General features: G+C 51.4%; 3 protein-coding genes across 3 annotated transcripts in view; all 3 read left to right on the top strand.

Annotated features, from left to right (window-relative positions):
- NCLIV_012100 (vacuolar protein sorting-associated protein,related) overlaps positions 1-5140 on the top strand; it is a gene marked incomplete at both ends in the record, with an annotated part of 32981 nt that extends 27841 nt beyond the window's left edge. The window contains 7 exons of the mRNA XM_003880727.1: positions 112-879; positions 1536-1592; positions 2002-2256; positions 2918-3063; positions 3626-3768; positions 4455-4662; positions 5114-5140. Coding sequence (XP_003880776.1) covers positions 112-879; positions 1536-1592; positions 2002-2256; positions 2918-3063; positions 3626-3768; positions 4455-4662; positions 5114-5140 — 1604 coding nt within the window. The remainder of the gene's footprint in view (positions 1-111; positions 880-1535; positions 1593-2001; positions 2257-2917; positions 3064-3625; positions 3769-4454; positions 4663-5113) is intronic.
- Positions 5141-9996: 4856 nt separating this feature from the next.
- NCLIV_012110 (hypothetical protein) lies at positions 9997-11217 on the top strand (the record flags this gene model as incomplete). The annotated part of the gene is made up of 1 exon (XM_003880728.1): positions 9997-11217. One exon carries the CDS (start codon positions 9997-9999, stop codon positions 11215-11217), a length of 1221 nt encoding a protein of 406 aa, XP_003880777.1.
- Positions 11218-14199: 2982 nt separating this feature from the next.
- NCLIV_012120 (hypothetical protein) lies at positions 14200-14985 on the top strand (the record flags this gene model as incomplete). The annotated part of the gene is made up of 1 exon (XM_003880729.1): positions 14200-14985. One exon carries the CDS (start codon positions 14200-14202, stop codon positions 14983-14985), a length of 786 nt encoding a protein of 261 aa, XP_003880778.1.
- Positions 14986-21854: the final 6869 nt, after the last annotated feature.

A 21854-nucleotide genomic window follows, 5' to 3' on the forward strand; every position in this document is an offset into this window, starting at 1 on the left:
GCGCGAACGGGCAAGTGAATGAGGCCGTATCATACGGCAGTACTGGTAGCAGCAGATGGAATGGAGGAGCGAATGATTTCAGAGGCTCGGTCGCCGCTCGGTTTTTTCCAGAGGCTGCATGTGGGTGGAAGCCTTACGTCGGAGACTGGGGAGTGCTGCGAGGTCATCGATTTCTCGGCACCACTCTCAGCTGCTCCCGCCAGGTTTCAGGAAACGTCCTCGGGAGTGCCTTGGCAGGCGACGCAGGCCGAGAAGAGAGAGATTCAACGGAGGGGACGACGTTACCTGCCTTCCAAGTTCCTTCTGCGTCAAGTTCTGGCTCTCTAGCCACCGGCGTTGTCCTTTTCCCGCGCCTTCCGCCGGCTTCTCTGGCTCTACAGCGGAGTCCAGTACGGCGCTTCTGTATCAACCGTCTGGTGATCGAGCAGATCCTCGCTTCATTTTCTTTCCGCGCGGGCGTCAATCCTCTGTCATCTCTGTCGCATCATCACTGGTTCGTCCGAGCTCTTCTTTCCCTTTCGTCGATAGAAGACGCCTCTCTGGGCTTCAACGCTTTCGTCCTGCCTGACCGGACCTCCACACTCTCCTCGCCAGACCGCGATGCGCTGCTTCTTGAACCGGGCGCCGAACAAGGTCAAATATGTATCCCGTTAGGGGAGTTAATCAAGAGAGTCTCCCAGGCCTATCGCCAGCAGCTGCTTTGGCAGTTGTCCCATTTCGTGGCGTCCATTGACATACTGGGGAACCCGGCTCGGTCACTCGCTCACATGCGTGAAGGTGTTCGCGACCTCGCATTGCACCCAATCCACGCTGCTGAAAGAGGCGACGATGTTCTGGAAGGGGTCTACAAGGGAGCGACCAGCTTTATCAGGCACACAGGTAAGCGCGGAAGATGAGGGAACGAGGCACCCTGTTAATGTGAAGGACTGCGCAAAACGGAACGCAAAACACAGATTCAGTTGAGGCAGGAGGGTCCCTTCGGTCTACGGTCCATTATGCGGTATTCACCTGGCAACCGGTCAGGTCCTCAGCCAGATTCAAGGGCCGTAGGCGGGTGCGTGTCAGGGTCCGAACGACGTCCTGTCTTACCTCCACGTCAAGAGACAGTTCAGCGCTGAAGATGCCCCTATGTACCCTTTTCTGCAACAGTGAAAAGGCCACTTACAAAAAAATGTGTTTGTAGGCCGTTACGTGTAATTGCCGCATGCTAATGGATAAAAACGGTCCTCTGTTGGCCCATTCTCATCCTTAAATGTGATCGTTTCCGATGGTCGCCATATCGTCAGTCCCGGAGATACTGGCCCGGATAAGGCGAGCCATGATTCGGTATGCGTGTATACGCCCGACATGAGACGGAAGGCCGTTGCTCCCAAGCTAAAGTGGAGCAGAGCGCCTGATGTACTTTGGAGGAGACAACATGCGACGGGAGTTCCCGTCGCTGGTCGTGCAAGCAACACGCAGGGATGGGAAGAACTGCATGGATGTTCCCCTGAGTCGGCGACAGGTTTCAAAAGTTTGTGTGCCCCGTCGTGCAGGATACGGCTTCTTTGGTGGCCTGTCGCGCATGGCTGGGGTCGCATCCGACTCTCTTGGTAAGGATACAGAGAGACATACAGCTTTTCAATTTTCGTTTCGGGCACACATAAGCGCAATTGGGCATATGGACGCTGGTAGAGATTATGTGGTCAGAATTGCGTTTCTAATAGAAACGAACCACTCGTCATCCGACATAGCGCAGTTGCGGTACGGCATCATCCCCAGAGAACTGAGATGTGAAACGTCGGATGCCCCACGTGTGTGAAGTTTCCGTTTTGCTTCAAATGTCATCCTGAAATCGCCCCGGTTTGCGCCGTGCATGCCACGGTATAGAGCTGGAGACCTCGCAGTCTTTAGTGAGCGCCGTTTGCTGTACAGTGTTCAAATGGAGGTTTCTCAGGAACTGACACGCCTCACTTACCGTAGACGTCACAGCTTAGCCCTGACAATTAATGATTCCTGCAGACTACACAACTGTCTGGTCTCACGAAAAGCTGAAAGATGGAGACATGGTCTGCATGGTAGTCAACAGAGGTTCTTGCAACGCTGCTGCGGAACACGGATTGCACCTGTTTGCTATTCCAGGCGCTCTTACTCTGGACGACGCTTATGTCAACCGTCGACAGCAGCAGCAGCGCCGCCAACGTCCTCGGGACGTTCAGGAGGGTATCACGTTTGGCGCGGAAGCCTTCGGTAAGGCTGTTCTGGGAGGAATTACAGGTAAGCGTGTACGACGTAGAGAAGAAAAACGTTTTGTTCCTGTTGCTCGGCACATCTTTGCACGTGGCGCTGACACATGTATCCGAATTCGACCTCGGGAATATTTCGGAAAGCCTTTCCAGTGTGTATCGGGCGTAATGATGATGCGGGTAGCGTTTCCCACAGTCGTGTTTTCCCCTCTAGGGTGAGGGTCCTGATGCATCCGTCGTCTGCATTGGCCCGATGTCGCGTCTTACCAACTTCCGTCTGACCCCGGAGGGTGTCCAGGCCTCCAGATGCCGGCGCCCTCCGTCGAAGAAAGCATATTGCACGTCACCATGTTATGTCTTTCGACGCGAAGCGGCTTTCAATTGAAGTTTTTTACGGCTTTCCCCTTCCTTGAGGCCCCGATGTCTCGCCGAGTCTGGCTCTCTACAAGCCATACAAAAGTCTGGATGTGTATTGTGGACAAGAGATTCAGTTAAGCAATGTAGCGGGCCAGAGGAATGTGCTTTACAGCGCGTCGAATCGCGGAAGTTAGGGGGGTGTCAGCGGCATTCAGCGTGATACAAACACCGTGCGGCCCTTCTCGAGGCGAGCTCGTCGCCGTCGGTATCCGGGGAAGTCGTCCAGCTTCCAGATGAAATGTCTCATGAGATCCTGGTGTGTACTTCTTTCCTAGGGCTCATTGAGGAGCCTATGAAAGGTGCCAATGAAGAGGGAGTCGAAGGTCTGCTTAAGGGCGCAGGCAAAGGCCTTCTTGGATTGGTCGTCAAGCCCTTGACGGGTGTTCTTGATTTCGCGCAGAAGACAGCTGAAGGCATAAAGGTAGGCGTTCTAACGCAGCAACCTGCTGGACAGGCCCGAGCCCTCTGCAGTTTGAAGAGGCCTGAGGCCGTAGTCTTTAGTAACAAAGAGAGCGTGTTTTCGGAGGCAGCGTCCTTCTCCCACCACGATATACCGCTGTCTCGGTGTGCAACTCGTATGCACAATCGCGATATTTTCAACTGTACAGGTTCATGTTGCCGAGCAGGTAACAAGTTAGGGTTCCGAATTCCCGTTGCAGCCGAAGCGTCCTGTGTAATTGTTTGCACCTGCAAGGCAACGATGGAGATGGCGTCGTTTCACCTGTGTTCCGAGACACGTCGGCTCAACCATAATTACACTGAAGACGTCCGTCTGATCGTGTCCTTCTTCCCCAACGCACAAAGGATCAAGGATGCTGGGCACAAATTTTCGCAATCGCAGTGGCCGATTTTGGCCAATTCTGGAGGCATGTGAGAGCCTGAGAAGTGCTTCTCTCTGAAGACACCAGGCAAATTGGCAAATTACAGCCCCTGTGCATCTACCGTATTGCCAAAAAATCGAGGTTTGATGTGCTGCCGCTCAGGAGATCTCCCAAGTCGATCCGGCTAGGCGAACAAGGCGGCGGCTGCCTCGTCTACTCCTGGGGCAGGAAAGACTCTTAGTCCCATACGATGAGGAGGCAGCACGGGTGAAGGAAGCCTTAAACGATGTCGACGGCGTCTGCTGGTACGTCGGCGAATTGCAGCTGCATATGTATATATGTATATATAGTGGGTGTCTGCTCACCGCCCTACACCAAACGGATATCCTTTCTTGAGTTAGGCGTTGCTTTACTGTTCCGTTTGTGGCACCGGCTGCATTCCTCACCGAACGTGTGTGGCGCCGCTGGCGGGGTGTAGCTCCCAGAGAACAGTGGCGGTGGGTTTGAGTACATAACGCGTTATGGAGGACAACGAACGGTGCTTGTCTAACCAAAGCGTGCAAGACACTAGCGAAGTTTCTGTGGCCTACGCGGAAGCTGTCCCTTCTGAATGTCGCCACAAGGTACATCATTGACGGTTTACTTTCGGAGACGCTATTCGTTGTCTACACACAGACGGTGACAGTATCCAACCTGTCACCGGTTTCATGAATGGTAGAGGGTTCCGGAGAAGTCGGACGAGAGATTGATTTGCTGTGATCTGAACGCTTGTGGTCGCGGAGTTTACTGCGTGTGTGAATTCATCCGCGTGTGTGGTTCAATTGTGAAGACGGTTATCGAAAGTTAGGGAGCTCCCTCCAGGACGCTACGGAAGGTGTGTGCTAGCTCTATGTATCGTATAAGCAAGGGATCAACGCTCCGGACATAGCACTGCCGCGGACTCATCTCAACCTGGCCTCCATGATCTTCGCTGCTTGTCCTATCTTCGCAGGTCGACTATCCCGTTTCTGTCCTTTGTGTGTGACATTCCTTTCGACACCTTGGTTGTCACCACGGATACGCATTTGCTGCAGTTCCGGGTGCCGCATCCGACGTCCAGCAGTGGGCAGACACAACTAGTTATGATTCTTCCGCTGCATCTGCTCATTTCTGTTCATCGATTTACTACCAAGCCCCGGAATTCTGATCAGAAACGCCGAGTAGGAATTCTTCTTGCCTTCCGAAGCCGGAAAACACGACACCAGTCCCTACAGTCAGGCAATTGCCAGCAGCTAGGGAGGCTGGCCGCCGATAGGGATCCCGTACCTCAACACAAATATATCTGGTGCTCTTCGGTTGAAACGCAACGGAAAATGGACGCGGTCGTGCGCGAGGCCCTACTACGGTAACGAATGGCGTGGAACAGGTTGAGATAACGGTGACTGCCTCTGCCTCATTATGTCGCGATGTAGCAACTGGTTCGTGATGGACTGTGTCTTTACCGCACAAAAAATAGGAAGCGTGTATTACCTCGTTTATTCATGGCTTGTGTCCTCTGCTGTTGAGACGACGTGAGGTTCAAGGTGGCTTCTGTGTCGAGATGTCAGCATCCGTGCAGACGGAATGTTAAGAGCGTAGGAAGCGTGGATGTCTCTCTGCATCCCTATGCAGTACATTATCGTCTTATGTGCGGCTTAAGCGTCTGTTTTGAAAGCGAGCCTCATTTCCCCACATGTAAGCCGCGTGGTCTGGTAACACGGGAGATCCACCGCCATTCAACTTGGAATTTTTTTTTACGTGTGTCTATGTGTCTACGTTACGTTCCTTCCCCAACGTTACTCTGCCCTCGCGTTCTGTACTCATCTGGAAGGCTGTCAGTCGAATTTTTGTGGGCCACAGTATGCGCAACACCACTGAAGCGTGTATTCACCTTATACTCCCCCCCCCCCCCCCCCCGATTTCTCGTGAAGCGTTCTCTGAGCACAGGCTTCAGTGCTTCAAGGGAAAGATGTGCAACCCTGCAATTGTGCGGGATCGCCTAAGTACAAACCAAGATAGCGCACTGTACATGTCGAATTCTAGAACACGTGTGAGCGAAACCCACATTCGTCACACCATACGCGTAGCTTTGTCCAACGTGTATTTTAAATTTTTACAAAGGCGCGTGACGCATTCCATCAGGTCTCTTTCTGGTGCTCAAGTGAATGAAGCGGAGATACATGAATGGCCGCACATTGAAAACGATATCGTCTAGAACAGGCACTTTCTGTACGCGCCCTACTCCGCTATATGGCATTTTTCTTTCTTGCTGCGGCACCGGTGGGGAGGCACAGAACGAACAGACAATGGCGCCTATCGACTGAAGAGCCAGAACGTTGGCATCGCATGACCGAAGAACAAAATACATAATTCAGAGGAGTACGATGAGCAACGTTAAGAACTTTGCTTCTGCCTGCCATCTCCCGTCTCCGCTGTGGACACCGATAATTTCTGAGAGCACGTCGCACGCTTTCAGTCTCTGCAAGTGTGTTTTCTACACCATCCATGACAATATTTCTGATTATCTCGCATCTGTCTCCGCATGAACCGCGCGATTATCACTGTCGCGCTACACGCGATGGAGGAGAACGGTGCTCCCGTACGACCCCCAGAAGCTTGCCCCTTGCAGCATCTGGCCTTTGCCTGCTATATCATCAAAATTGCCCGAGTTTGTCAGGAGACCTACTCTCTTCCCCATACCTTGATTTACGAAGAATATTTTCTCTTTAGAGATCAACCGCATCGAGCATTCAGTCTAAGAGCTCTTCAGTATATTCTTTGATCAGCGGTGTACGGATCCAAGATTTCGTATTTCTTACACGGAATTTTGATTGAGGCCAGAGATTGCCGACAGCCCAAAGAGCGCTGGATGCCGAGACAGAAGAGTGGCCAGTTCCACTCGCAACCTGCAATACGAGTTCTCAGTTAAACGAAACGAAGAAGCGACGTTCAACGTTTAGCCGGTCTCCTAGTCCCGCTGTTGTTATTTTGGAGTGATCCACGAGAAGGCAGTCGTCGGCCCCTATTCGTGTTTGTCATTTCTTGGAAGTCTGTATATTCCCCAGTGACGGTTTGTATGATACCATGTGCCACAGCACTGGTTCTCTCCATTGTCCCCACACTTGGAGAGAAGCTGGCTTGTGGTCTTGGATATTTTTGCTTGCGTTGTGTTATGTACCGGTACGGACTGTCTCAAGGTACTTCTCTTCGTCTCCCCCAAAGAAGGAGAGAAGGTACTGTGAATGTGTTGAGGCAAGTAGATACCTCATAAATCTTCTTTCTGTGTGAGAAAGCTGGCGCCATGTTGACGCCTAGCAAAAACAAAGCGGCCCAACCAACCTCGGAAGATGCCGGCGCGCTATGTGGTATCACGCGCAACTATTGCCGAACACTGCGTTAGCGCCTGCTCTTCACGATATCCCGTCATTCTTGTCATCCGTTTAAACACCAGCCAGCTTGAGTGCCTAATTTGACAGTCATCGGCCGCTTTTCTGACCCAGTCTCGAACCCAGATACCACATAGGCAGCATCTGATTCTCTACGTTAGCGGCACAGGTTCTGTAACCGTCTGCATTACACAGCGGTCGGTGAAGGCGGCCGTTAGAAAGCTAGTCCTGCCTGCATACAGTGCCCTTCAAGGAACGTGTAGAACTCAGCATTCCAAACACAAAAGAAAATGAAAGCAAGCAAACGAGTGAGCACCCGCTTGCACGACCGAGCCAAACTGACGAGCAGACACAATAGGATGAAAGCCACAGCGGATGTGCAAGAAGCAGCTCGCTATCGACGGGAGTGATCCTACGGGAAGCCAAGGATTCCGGCGTCTGAACATGAGACAAGTCAACCCAACTTCCTGGCGTCGACGACTGTCTGTGTCGCTCGACATTATCTACTGAATCGTACGTACATTTTGATATCCGTAAGGCTACCACAACAGCATGCCGTACACGTCGAGCTTGTAGCACCCGTCTTAAGAGGCCCCGCCCTCCGGCCACCTCTCGCTTGGCAGTTTATTCCTTGCAGGACGATGTGGGAGTTGACAATTGCTTAGGAGATGGTACAGCGCCGATTGCAGCTGAGAACTATGTGCATCACTAATTACCTCTCGAGGCCCGTATCCTATACTCTCCATTGTATGCTGGAAACAACTCTGCATGGCGGGCGTCGAGTGACGCATGCAACATGTAAGGTAAGATGATTTCTCCTGTGTCGGCGCATCATTAAGACTGAGACTTGCTGCTGGTAGACTGTGAGAATCCGCACGCGGTGTAGAAGTCTATCCGACGTCTATCCGACAAATGAGGTACGGCTGGGGAAAACGAATATACGATGCCGGACAGCTCCCATTGGCCGGTGTAATGATAGTCCCAGGAAGGTGTGGTCGAAACTTTCGAGATGAAGAGACGAAAGGAGTGCCACAGGGCTGTAGCTTGTCGAACGGATGACGGCAACGACAAACTTGTTAGAAGGCACTTCTCTTCTACGGTGTATGAAAGGGACCAGCAACGCCAATGGCTATAGTCAGTCACGCACACGTTGTATTAATACGTATGATGCCAGAGAAGCCGACAGCCCAAAGAGCGATAACTCTGAAACGCGCCATGTATCTGTGGAGCTGGCGTGCCACTTCCCGATTTGCTGCCATCCGGTCAGAGATGAGCAATATCGTATAACGGTCATATCGGAGAAAACGTTGTCCGTGAATCATGTTGCTTTTTTCGTCCTCGATCAAATACTGCTCAACTCTGCACGAGACTCCTACGAGCGTGAGGCAACTGATGGCACGAAACATCGTTCGTCTTGGCACGAGGGCCTTCCGCATTCCTCAGAGTTGAACCGCTATCTCGTGAGCCCAACAATTCACCATAAACTGTAACCAATACGTCACCCGGAACCAGACCAGACTGAAGACCCGAAGGTGGCACCCCCCCCACCACCCAGAGCGGCGTGCGTATGTGTATCATCTGCTGCCTTCCAAGTGAGGCTATGTCATTGATTGAGTGGCTGAAACGTCGCGAACTAGGATCTCAAGAAGATTCAGATGTCGCTCCCGTCGCTGGCAATGGAGAATCAACGGTTTATTGGTTAGCGTGTAGCTGGCGCTCTCTGGCATACACCTGAATACCGCGATCGCTTTGCCGAAGATTTAAAGGCGCCAAGAACGCTTGTCTTCAGAGCTGCTTTTCCTAGCCATTGGAAAAGCATATCTTCCCTCTTCTCTACTTACTCTGCTCCAAGCGGCTCTGGGCATCGAGCACACATGGCGGATGGCTTTGCTCGTCTGCCCAACGACCACACACGAGGTAGTCGAAAAACGGAAATGTGGATAAAATATTGTGGAATGTGAATAATGCGGCGTATCTTGTTGCATCATTTTTACCCCTTTTCAGTAAGTTGTCGCTTCCCCTATTTGACAGGTGGAATCGGTATTATATTACGACTTTTTTATATTCTATAAACGTACAATAAAAACAACAGAATCTCTCGTCCTTCGGGACTATATATTCTACTTACAGTATCTCTCGTCCTTCGGGACTCGATATTCGACTTACAGTATCTCTCGTCCTTTGGGATTCGATATTCTACTTACAGTATCTCTCGTCCTTCGGGACTATATGCGTGCGAGTTTGAGAGTTTAGGCTCACCTCATACTGTCAGCACTTTAGTGATCTTGTATTGGGTTTGCCTAAAATAGCTCGAACAGCACTGCACATAGTCCTCATTGGGCTGGTGTCGTGTGTCGAGTCTCGTGGTCTTTGATCCGTCTCGTCTGCAACGCAAAAATCTGCTTCTTTTTCGCCATGGAGGGAACACCTCCGTCCTATGTCTTTCCTGCCATCAGGCAGCAGCGTACTTCCTCGCAGGGCTGTGGGTATGAAGGGCGTGGAGTGCAAGCACCCGCTAAAATGACTCCACTACCCCTCTCCCCCCTAGAGGAAACCGCTATGTTTCTGTCAAGCGGCTGGCGTGCCCTAGTAAGCTGCTGTCAGCCGTTGCTCACGTCCCCCGACGTGAGCTCCTACAGCCAGAAAGCGGATGTCCCGTCGTTTCTCGGCCGAGTCGACGAAGAGGAACTCTGTGTCCAAGCAGAAACCCGGACCAGCAACCGCGTCTCGTGTCCACGCATCCCCCGTGGAGCCGAGGCCCTACCAGGAGCCCCAGCACTCCCCCATCTCCGTTGGACGCGAAGACACACGAGTGGCCAGTTCCACTCGCAACCTTCAGGAGACGCAGATGACCTACGGGGGGGTGCCTTATTCCTCGATCGACTCATTAAAGAGCAACAACATTGCTCGAGAGCGTACCAGAAGGAGTACCGGGTCACCCGTCCACGCAGCTGCCGTGGTCGAGTGTTCCCAGATAAAGCGCGACTCCTGTCTGATCTCCGGTGGGGACCTGCTGACGACACAGCGGTTGTTCCCTCGCTCATGGGTCGGGTCGACGACGAACTTGAAGCCGAAAGGATTGAGGACTGTACCCCCGTCTCGCGTCCACGCTCTCCACTTGGACTCCTGATGGAACCACGAACCGCAGAGAATTGCAGGCACAGCTGCACAGTGAAGCCTAAGGCGACGACGGTTTCATCAGCATCAGCAGAAATCAACGACGAAACGGACAGTGCTTTCCCGCTCCTCGATGCAGCGGACGAAGAGGAGCGAAATTTCGGCAGAGACCTCGCGGACGCCCACTGCGTTACGACCCCTGCTACCACATGTGGAACACCACCCGTAGCGGAAGCTGCAGGTACGGCAAGTGTCTATTCCGCGTCGACACCAGAGGCCGACGACTTCTTTGAAGGAGGCTTGGATATTCCCGACGAGATGTCGCCAGGAGAGCGGGTGTCGGCGAGGGCAACCCCTCCCGGTGGTTCCCCCACAGATTGCTGTGGAGCGAGAACGGAAGAGATGATCTTCGGTCGACTTGCAGCACTCCACGCGAAGGAGCGGGAACTTAGCCTAAATCTGAGTCCGCTACAGGGGGGCACCACGGAGCCTGATCCGCAGCCTCTGGTGAAAGAGGTGAAGTTTGCACACGATGTCCTGAAGCCACCTAAAGTCATACTACCTCCTGATTGGTTGCCATTTGTCGCCCCAGATTTGTGTTGTCGTCGTCGACTTGCCGAAACCCTCAATATGCCAGCCAAAAATTTAACCATGGTCCCGCAGCCGCAGCTGTCATTCTACGACGCGGAGGTTGTGCAGAAGCGCTGCGTTGCCCCTGATGGAAATTGTCAATTCCGTTCGGTCAGCTACGCCCTGCTTGGCACCGAGGAAGCGCACATTGAACTCCGTCGACAAGTGGCACAATATCTGAAGGACAACTTCAGCCGACTTTCCTGGCTGATAAACCCGGACAGGTTGCAGGAAGAGGACTGGAGAATGGCTAAACTCGACAAGAAATATAAAGTTAGAGTTCCGTATAAGGGCTCCAGAAAATATCCCGTAGTGGACGCAGATGAACTCAAAAGGAACTGGGTTATCAGACTTGGAGACGTGAGATACCGGATTTGGGGAGACGAGTGCACTCTCGCAGTCATTGCTGAGATGTACAATATCTGTATCGTTGTTGAGCAACAGGAGCAGGACGGACGTCGTGCCACGCAGATGGGATCACATGCAATAGAGGTGATCAGACCTTACGATGTCTCGAGTGATTATCGCCTTCCAACAATATTCCTGATCTTCGAGATTCGGCAACAGCATTACAACGTTGTGGAGAGGGTGAAACGAAGGTGAAAATGCGCCAGTCACCAGAAACCAACAACCTCCAGCAAACCAGAAATCACGTCCTCAAAGCTCATAGGCCATTGCCAACAATTGGCCACACGACATGGTCAAGCACTGCTTCGTTCTGTCTTCCCTGTCTTCTGGCCAATGCCTCTTCGCTGGTGCTTTTATCTTCATCAGAGCACCCCGAATCTCACTCTACTACCCCGACAAGAAAGAGTTGCTCTTCCTCAGTCGTGACATATCCTCCTCGTCCATACCGTATAGCATCAGCATTTTCTACGAGGGCATAGCGCGGGCTGGCCCAACGACCGCACGGCTCCAACACCCCTCTTCGACCCTTTCGCAAGGCGGCCTCCAACGTCAACCTCCCTCTTTGTCTAACCGACAGTCGGGAGGCCTCTCCGTCAGTACCACTGGCGGAGCGTCCTCCCGACTGTCTCCCCTGCTGCCAGCCATGTCGTGCGGCAAGCCCACCAAGTAGACTCCGCACTCAACCCCGTGTTCCACTCTTTCGCGAGGCGACGTCCTCCGTCGACCTGCGTGTGTGAACCCCTGTGCCATAGCACTGGTTCTCTCCATTGTCCCCACACTTGGAGAGAAGCTGGCTTGTGGTCCTGGGTATTTTTGCTTGCGTTGTGTTATGTACCGGTACGGACTGTCTCAAGGTACTTCTCTTCGTCTCCCCCAAAGAAGGAGAGAAGGTACTGTGAATGTGTTGAGGCAAGTAGATACCTCATAAATCTTCTTTCCGTGTGAGAAAGCTGGCGCCATGTTGACGCCTAGCAAAAACAAAGCGGCCCAACCAACCTCGGAAGATGCCGGCGCGCTATGTGGTATCACGCGCAACTATTGCCGAACACTGCGTTAGCGCCTGCTCTTCACGATATCCCGTCATTCTTGTCATCCGTTTAAACACCAGCCAGCTTGAGTGCCTAATTTGACAGTCATCGGCCGCTTTTCTGACCCAGTCTCGAACCCAGATACCACATAGGCAGCATCTGATTCTCTACGTTAGCGGCACAGGTTCTGTAACCGTCTGCATTACACAGCGGTCGGTGAAGGCGGCCGTTAGAAAGCTAGTCCTGCCTGCATACAGTGCCCTTCAAGGAACGTGTAGAACTCAGCATTCCAAACACAAAAGAAAATGAAAGCAAGCAAACGAGTGAGCACCCGCTTGCACGACCGAGCCAAACTGACGAGCAGACACAATAGGATGAAAGCCACAGCGGATGTGCAAGAAGCAGCTCGCTATCGACGGGAGTGATCCTACGGGAAGCCAAGGATTCCGGCGTCTGAACATGAGACAAGTCAACCCAACTTCCTGGCGTCGATGACTGTCTGTGTCGCTCGACATTATCTACTGAATCGTACGTACATTTTGATATCCGTAAGGCTACCACAACAGCATGCCGTACACGTCGAGCTGGTAGCATCCGTCTTACCGCAGTGATGGCCCAGTCAATACTGAGGTTCATACCAGCGGAGAGTCGCATGCTACCCCATCGCCCCAGCCGCTACCTCTGCAATTTCGGAGAAAAGGACCTTCCCGCGCCAGCGTTGATCGTATAGAACGGAAGTAAAAGGAGAGAAATGCTGGCCCATACCCTCCCACGCCAATCGACCCTCTGAAGGATGGCAACTCAACCGCTTTTAAGTAGACCGTACTTTCTCTTGAAAGCAACCCTCAGAAGTGGGATGCGTAACGCCGTTTGGCTTAAACTGGTGACCTCCAAAGAGATTAACAGGCGGCTTTTGATTATATGTTGACTGCGTGCAAGAGAAGAGTCACTGCATGCAGCGACGCACTAGGTGACAGCCGACGGTCTGTTTTGCTGCCGTGCTGTTTTGCGCAATCCCCTGGGTGGTCAAGCGTGGGGCAGAGCACAGTTGTCTGAGGCCGCCCTCCCCACCAGCGCACCAGGTGTGGGCTTTCCAGGGACGCTTAGCAACTGAAGCGGGAAGAAATACGAAGATCCGTGAACGGTTGAAGAGGCGGCGTGCCCGCATGGGCGGTCGAACGGCAATTCCTGGGGAAATCCACGACAGCCATCAGAGAAAATGATGGAGCGAAAGTGTTAGGTCCGCGATTCGTTTCTTCCCTAACCCTTCTCTCTCCTCTGTAAGTGAATAAAAACACGTGTCCTTCTTCTTTCAACACGCGGGTGTTAAGCGCAGAGCAACAGCGAGAGCGTGTCGGTAGCCTGGTATTGAAAAAAGGTGTTTTCAGGACGGGAAAAAGGAATACCAGCTGGCAATCCGGTGCGGGCTTCATCGATTTCACTTTTTCCCTGCTTCAGTGCACTCTCCAAACTCGATATTCCAGGGGGAAGTGTTGGGTAATGTTGTGCTCTCTTGCCGCTTCAATTTTCCATTTTCACGGGCCCTCGTTCGTCAGTCCATACCGCACGCCAAAAAGTCAAGTCACCAGTATGCATTGTGATTCCACTGCAGCGAGTATTTGCTGTGATATAATTGAGGCTGCTGTGGTTTTAGGAAGAATGACAGGCAGGCATGGCCGCGCCGAATTGAAGAGCAAACCCAATACTCTGCCAGATCTGGAGGGGGATTACCGTGCATCTGCGGCACACTCTTAAGTGGAACTGCCCCCAGGAAACTGTGTTCACTTTATGTCGTCTCCCGTTGCAACGTCTGTGCTGACCGGACATCCACCAGAAATAACCGTCAGTGCTGGAGCCATCTTGTGCATAATTGGCGTCGTAAAGGTTTCTGTACCGATTTTGTTCCGTCAATATGGGAACAGGAACATCTAGTCACCGTACAGTTCCAATCGTTCAGTATGTCTTGCTCCGATTCTTTACTCCATTCTTTGCAGGTGGGCTTCCCGTAATGGATCACGTTACATCGTCGCCCACATGTACAGTAGGTGATAATCGACGTGTGTGTGCGATTTGTGTAGCAGGGTGCGCCATAATCGCCGTCATCCTTTTTCTCTTCGGACCTGCCGACTTCCGTACCTGTTTCTCCAAGATGAAGCTCAATCTTGCAAATCCCCAGGCGGGGATGCAGAAGACCGTCGAAGTCGACGACGAGAAGAAGTTGTTGCCGTTTTTCGAAAAACGTATGGGCACTGAAGTTGCAGGTGACAGCATCGGTGATGAGTTCAAGGGCTACATCTTCCGTATTTCTGGCGGCAATGACAAGCAAGGATTTCCCATGATGCAGGGCGTCTTGGTGAACCATCGTGTCCGACTGCTGTTCCGCAAAGGGATGAAGTGCTACAGGCAGCGGAGGACCGGTGAGAAGAAGCGCAAGAGCGTGAGGGGTTCCATCGTTGGCCCTGATCTTGCTGTCCTCAACCTTGTGCTGGTGAAGAAGGGACCGGAAGCGATCCCCGGCCTGACCGATGCGGAGCGCCCTCGGCGATTGGGACCGAAGCGCGCGAACAACATTCGCAAGTTGTTCAACTTGTCGAAGGATCAAGATGTGAGGAAATACGTCGTTCGTCGACAAATTGAGGGAAAGAAGAAGACAAAGGCACCCAAGATTCAGCGCCTCATTACAAAGACGCGCGTGCAGCGCAAGAGGGCATACTTGGCCAAGCAGCGCCGAAGTGTCATCAAGAGCCGTGAAGAGGCAAAGGCGTACAAGGATGTGCTTTCTGCTTACAAGCATGAGCTCAGAAAGAAGCGTGCGGATGTTGTTGCAAAAAAGAAGGCACAGACTGCGACCGTTGCGGCACCCGTAGCCAAACCCGCAGTAGTGAAAAAGGACGTCAAGGCAAAGGCAGCTACAGCGAAGAAGGGCGGCAAGTAAAGCTGGGTGAGATAGCCCTTCGGGGATTATTCTGGTGCGCCACCCCACAGGCGTGTATATTCCTGCTTCCTGAAAATGTTTCTGCGGATCTCGCTTTTGACGGGGGAGCAAGGAGGGGCTGTGTGGTGATCGGATACCTGATGTAGCGGGAACCGGTATCTTAGATATCTGTTGCTTACTTGCCGTACTCTCGACTGTCTGCGTGTCTGCTATCAGACCCTGCCCTTGTTCCACCCACGTATAACTGTGGACAGCATAGCGTGTATTCCCCCTCTCGTAGAAGGTTATTCTCGGAGGGCCGAATAGCGGTCAGTGTCGGCGTGGCGTTATAGGGAAGCCTAAGTAGGCATTTGATGCTGCACTTGACCACTTCCTGATCTCCTTGGTAGTCAGGATGAGGCTACAACTGTTGTCCAGCCACTCACTGCCTTCAGCCCGGATGAGAGCCTGGGGGGACTCAATGCACGAGACACACTAGCAGTTTCAGTAATACGGTGCATCAAGACTGCATCACTTTTATTTTGTACACCATTTACTGTGAACGACGTTGAGCTCACTCGAGTGTCAGCCCAGTAGCACAATCCAAAGGAAGGAGCTTCGAACTGCCCAGTTGTACAACAATAGCGGGATTTCATTTGCCTTCTACTTTCCGTGATAAATATGAGCATCCCGCTGGCATTGGTGGCTTTTAGCGGATGACACGAGAATGCATACGATCCAACACATGGCATGCTTCTCCATCAGCACAGAGGGACAATGCAGCGGAGATTACGGTCCTAAAGGGCTCTGGGTTGATCGTCTTTCTGCTGGCTTATAATGCAGGGCTGGAGCCATTCCGATGGATGCTACCCAGTGGCATAAAACAATCAGATAGACAAGCGCCCCATGATTTCCTCGCTGTTGGCTGTTTGGAGGTGGTGTCCTATAAAGCTATTGTGAGGGGGCGGGGGTAAAAGATGCGACTTCTTTTGCAACTGTCTTCTCCGCGACATTTCTATCCTTCATGTCGCCGCCCCTCATTGTTTTTGTTAGGTTGAAAAGGTGGTTTCAGCTTGCTCAGGTGACACTGCAAATGAGACATCGCCGGAGTGGCAACTCCAATACTGCCTTAGATATCCCGCCAGTGCAGAGGAAAGAGGCAGCACTGGCATTTAATTGCCCGTATATGCACACAATAAAGCCAGCAATTGATTAATCAGTGCGTAGCTCCGGAGCGGAACGCGTGTTGCCCGACCTGACAGAGCGTCGCAACCAGACTACAATGTCAGTCGGTCCCCCTTTTTCTGGGGAGTAGATACTACGAGTTTATTGGTGAGGATCTTGAATGTCCTTGTTCACCGAATCCAAGAAGTAGCAGAAGGATGGGAATTGGTATGTTGCAGGTTACTCCCTCTTTCGTAACGTTTGTGTACTTATATGTCGCGCTCATGTCTTAATATCTGGGCCAGTAGATTATGATCACGTAGTGGAACAAGGAGATTTGTTTTACATCAACACTGGGTAATGCGAATACCACCGTAGAGAGTAGCAAGTCATAAATGCCCATACGCCCCCCCCCCCCACCCCGCCTATCCCCTGCCGTCGCGTTACTAACAACAACGGATCCAGTGGATTCACTATCCGACCCTCAAGGTAATCCACCTTTTTTTCACACAACTAAGGGACGTGGGATGAACACTATCGCGCTTTTCTTGGCAAGGGCCTCTCTCTCGCTATCTAGAGCGGACCGCAGTTTTTTTAGGCCAATAACAAAGGAGGAGGGTATATGTGGAAATGAAAAAGAAATTGCTGAACAAGAGGTGAGGTAGTGTATGCGAGGCGTCTTTCCTGTTAACGTTCGAATGGTTCATTAGTGCACTTTTCGTGTTGTGGTATCAAGTACGTTTGTCTTAACACGTCTACTCTGCACTGCTTTGTCGCCGTGAGGTGTTTGTTTCGTGAGGGTTGTCGCAGCCCCTTTGGTCCACAATCAGGTGCTCTGAGGTCCAATCACCAGGATAAGGAATCGTTAATCTCATTCGGGGGCACATTGGTGCCGGCCTCCGTCCCTCCCTTTGCTGGGTGATTCTGAGCCTCGTCGAGGCGACAATCACCTGAACGAACAACTGAAGAAGGGGGATCGCTACGCTCGATCGGTTTCCAGAGCGATGCCTAGAAGGTAATTGTGCTGATGACGGCAGCGGGGCACCCACATATTATTCGGTGGTGGAGAATTGCTATTGTTTTTTTTTTTGAGTCTGTTAGGGTTTATTTGGTATGTCGGTGGTGCTACGGCCTCTGGAGTTGTCGAATGACTCACGTGAGTTGCACGGACAGTGCTTGCTGCCATGTGCGGCGATCGGGACAACATTTCGGAGCGTGAGAGAATGTGGTCAGGAAGCGGGTACTTTACAACAGTGTGGCAGCTGTGGCATAGACACGCGTTTTCTTCGATCCTAAGTTAACGGAGCCCGTAAGGTCCTTTGGAGGTTTCATCGTACCGGTGGTGTTCTCATCTAGAGGCGGACCGTCTTTTCGACGAATCGTGGTAATATCGATTTAGCCGGTTTAGTCATGCTTCATGAACGCTTGTTAGTCTGGTCACCCGATCCTCGAATCGAATCCATGGATTGATTGTAACCAACTACTAGCGCTTTACTGCATCGTTTTTTGATCGGAGGAAAGAGGGTTTTCTTAGTAAATTGGGTTTTATGACCGGCCGGGTAATTGTGAGACCTACGAGAGCAGGCAATTGGGGATCACACGATTCGGTCGATTCCGGAAACATACCAGCCCACTGAAGATGATTGTCTAGCTGTGTGGACGGTCAGCTTGCGTTCCTAGTCCCGTTTCAGAGAGTTGGTGTGGCGTAGCAGCCAACAACGAATATCCTAACATCACCTGCACTATTTTGTAGGTCAGTCGTTCTGGAAAGGCGGGGGCTGGTACTGCGGAGTGTTTACCGTGTCCTGCAAGCATCCTGCCTCGAGAGTGTAGCTATGTTTTTCTGTAGCACCCTGCTCCCTTAACTAGGATACTACAGGTTTAGCCCGTGGGCACACGAGCAACTAGAAAGCCATCGAGACTGCATTATGTACTATGAAAAAAGGGAGAATGGCGCATGCTTGAAACGTTTCCGAGTGTGTCCGCATCGTAGGACTCGCAGTCTGCATTGATGGTGTCAACGCTGTTCACAGAACACCGGATGATATTGGCCAGAATTCCTGGCTCTATCGCCAGGACACCAATAAAGCGCCCGTCGTTGTTGTACAATTCCTGTCATATTGTGTGTTTTCCTCGACCTGTACAGGTGAAAGCAAGTGGTGTCCGCTTCCCGAGCTGCACCAAAACCTGATCATGTCGCTGGTCGAGGGGGCTCCACTGCAAGTAAACTGCAGTGGCCTCAGAAGTCGTGAAGATGCGTGATTGCTTTTCTGCCTCATGTCCACCAATGAAAATGGGGACGGTGACCGTGCGAGTGATACAGCAGAAGGCTTCAGCTGCATTCTCCACTGTCATAACAAAAAACGCGTTAGTGGGAAACAGTTCTGCCTAGCAAATGGCATCCTCGGTAGTCGTCCCTTATACCGCGTCCATCCGTGAGCAGCCTCAGCCAAGCCCGCCGCGACCATTTGATCGCTTCCTTCCACTGATGACTAAGCGACGCAAGTCTCAGGACCCCGTCTCTTATCAGCACGCTCTGTGGCACGGTCGCCAGGCGACAGCCAGCTACGGGGTAGACAAGCGAGTACGTACGAAGTTCGCGCGCGCGAACGCGCTTTCGCCCGTAGTAGCCAGCCACGCTCCCCCCTCTCAGCCGGCAACGTACGTATACTCCCGGAGCGTCTCCCCCAGCGGATCCGATCAGCCAGGCCAGTGACAAGCGTTAAAGTAGCCTGATGGTTCATGGCGTGGACGCATCATTTCATTTATCCTTTCAGCAGGTACTCTTCTTCGAACGGAATCTCCGTCAACCGTCTGCCGATCGGCAACTGCGTCCGTTGGTTGCTTGGCGTTTTCACAAAAGTGAAGGACTTCGGATCGGAAATTGCGCTCCCTGTTTATTGTTGTGACTGGTACAAGTTTCCTCTTGCAATCGCTGAGGTACGCGTAGTTTCTTAATGATGCACCGAAACTGGGTATCGATGGTGAGATTACTTACGACTGGGAACACTGTTTTTGCTTTGCCAATGTGGCATCGAGGAAACATGGATTCTTGGTGGGAAGGACTTAGTCTACTAACGTAACTACCAAAAGTCGACGATTTTAAAACTGGTTGAGCCTACCCGGTTGTTCTGATGTGCAGTAAACCACCGACTCTCACGCGATGGATACTCAGAAGACGACGAAGAAAGGCAGTCAGTCCCGCAGGTAAAATGAAGATGTACCTGTCAATGATAGATGAGGCAGCTGCATGAACTAATCAAAAAAGCGTCAGCTCCACTGGCACACGCGGCATATATATCTGCTTTGCGAACCAATGTGTTTGCGTTTATGCGTGTGTCATGCAGGTCTGGCAAAGGAGCGCAAGCAGCTAAAGCCAGTGGTCGGACCGAGAATCAGCAGGAGCCTACTACACCAACTGCAGCATCGACGAAGCGCTCGTCGCACAAGAAGCTCAACGAACAAGCCAGCGTCCAACCAGGCACTTAATGAAGTACAGTGCAATTCCGGTGGTGTACTTATACGTGCGCGGAACCTTGCGAGGTAATCTGCCTTCGTGTGAAAAAATGTGATTGGCAAAGTTCGGTGATCTGCCAGCGGGCGCTAAAAGTGGGAAGTGCAGGGAAGTACTACAAAAAAATGGTGCGCCGCAAGTGTCGGTCGATGACATAAACGGCCGCTCCGGCCGGACATGTAGTGACTTTCCGCAAGCGAACCGCCGATGTTTAAGAGTGGTGTATCGAAAAACGAGTGTTTTTGCGTAGAGGCAGTACTTAAACCCATATTCGATGCCCTTAACGTGCTGTGTGTAGTATTTTCCAGCGTTGAAGCCTTGCCACATGAGGGGAACGCGGTTCCCCTGTAACAGAGGTCGAAGGCTTAGATCAGCAAGCAAAAGGCAGGCGTCCCGCACTTCTTGAGCTTTTTTGTCAAGAAATAGTACTTCTGGCTGTCTCAGAACACACGCTAGCCATGTAGTGATGATAGTTGGCCAAAAAATTCGATGACGACCGGTACTTCATCTCGGCTTTCCAGCGACACACAGTCTGACACTCCGGATGTCTGCATTTAGTTCGATACAGTCATTGCTACGAAGCCAAGAAGCATGAAGTAACACGATCGAGGCAGCATTATTGAATCCCGTTGCAATAAGACTCAGGGCGTAATCGTGATTAGCATTATATCTGAACGTTCAGAACGCCCATGGATCAAATGCACGGCCAACACTATCGGAGACACGGTTTGTCCACCGGAATTAGTCAGTAGATGCATGATTTTACTGGTGGTTTTCATTATATACTGAAATATGCCTAACAGAGTTAGACGTTTATCCGAATCTGAATAAGGTCCCTTTTCTGCTTGGAACTGTATCTAGAGAATACGCGCGCAAATTTCGCTGGAGTCATGAGTTAACGTGTCATTTTGTGTTGAGAGGACTGCGAGAATCACTCGGGCCGACAGCTTTTACAACAAATACTGAGGAAATAAACCAGCGTGGGATCAAAAAAAGCAATATGTATGCTGTAAGATTGAGCGTGACTATGCTAGTCTTACGTTCACACCTTAAAATGAAAAAAACTGAGGGAAGCAGCTTACTAAGTCGCAATGTGGAGGGAAAAGTATGCCATCCTTCACTTTATATACCTTTTACTATTTGCATGTCTCCTAATTCGCATGAACACAAGAATTCGCACACTTTCTTGCCCGTTCGTGTGTATTAGAAGCAGTAGAAGTGAGAGGAAAAGGAATGAGGTGGTGAAGGAAGACGAGAGGCAGACGAGAGGCAGAACACGGCGGGTGTTCGGCATAGAACAGAGCAAAAGGGAAGAAAGAGGGGGCAGAGCAAGACCGGTGAGAATATGAGCGGAACGGAGCACGAAGTATGAGAGACAGAGAAAAGTTCCTTTTGTTATTCAGAACTATATTCCCAGGTCAGGGGGAAATAACGGGGGTAGTTTTTCAGTAAGAATGGAGCCACCGCTCCTCGAGACAGGCAAACAAGGGAAGCAATCACACAAGAAAACGAACCACATAAAATGTCTGCTGACATACGCGGACATTGTCTACGGACACAAAGGAGGCATAGGAAAAAGGGTTGTGCGGGTGTACGTAGACCGCAAAAACAAAAAACCAGTCCATTCACCAAACCCCGAAAAGCGAAAAGGCACATAAACTGTCTGCTGCTGAATCTCAGAAAAAGAAAATATTTAACAGCTTGGAGATTCTTATTCTCCCTTGCCATTCTGTTCCGAAGTCTGCAGTCACGTTCCGGCTCATCAGCACGAAACTGTCGCAATTTGTTATCTTCTTCTCGCATATCTCTGCAGCATCATTCCTTTCGTCATTCGCCTGGTTTAGTTTATCATCGCTTGTTCGCCAATATTCACTTGTCTGTTGTTTTGTCGTCTCATAGACCACGTAGCGAAGCTTGTCCATTTGGAAACTATCGTCTAATCTGCTCCTTTTCCCTACTTTCGCTATTCCACTTGTTCGCGGCTTTGCATTATTGCACGGCCCTCTCCGCATTTTCCTTCTCGGTTATGATAGCGAAGGGATTCCCCTGCACACGAAAATGGATACAATAAAGTTGTTTTCCTCAAGCATGAAATAGGCACGGGAAACTGGGCCCGTAGGCAACGAGAAAAGACCACACATCCACCAATAGGTATGTATGGGAGGCGACGACGATTGTTACATAGCCGAAGGAATATATAGATGCGTAAGTA

Source organism: Neospora caninum, chromosome IV (genome assembly GCF_000208865.1).
Source record: "Neospora caninum Liverpool complete genome, chromosome IV".
Lineage (NCBI taxonomy): Eukaryota > Apicomplexa > Conoidasida > Eucoccidiorida > Sarcocystidae > Neospora > Neospora caninum.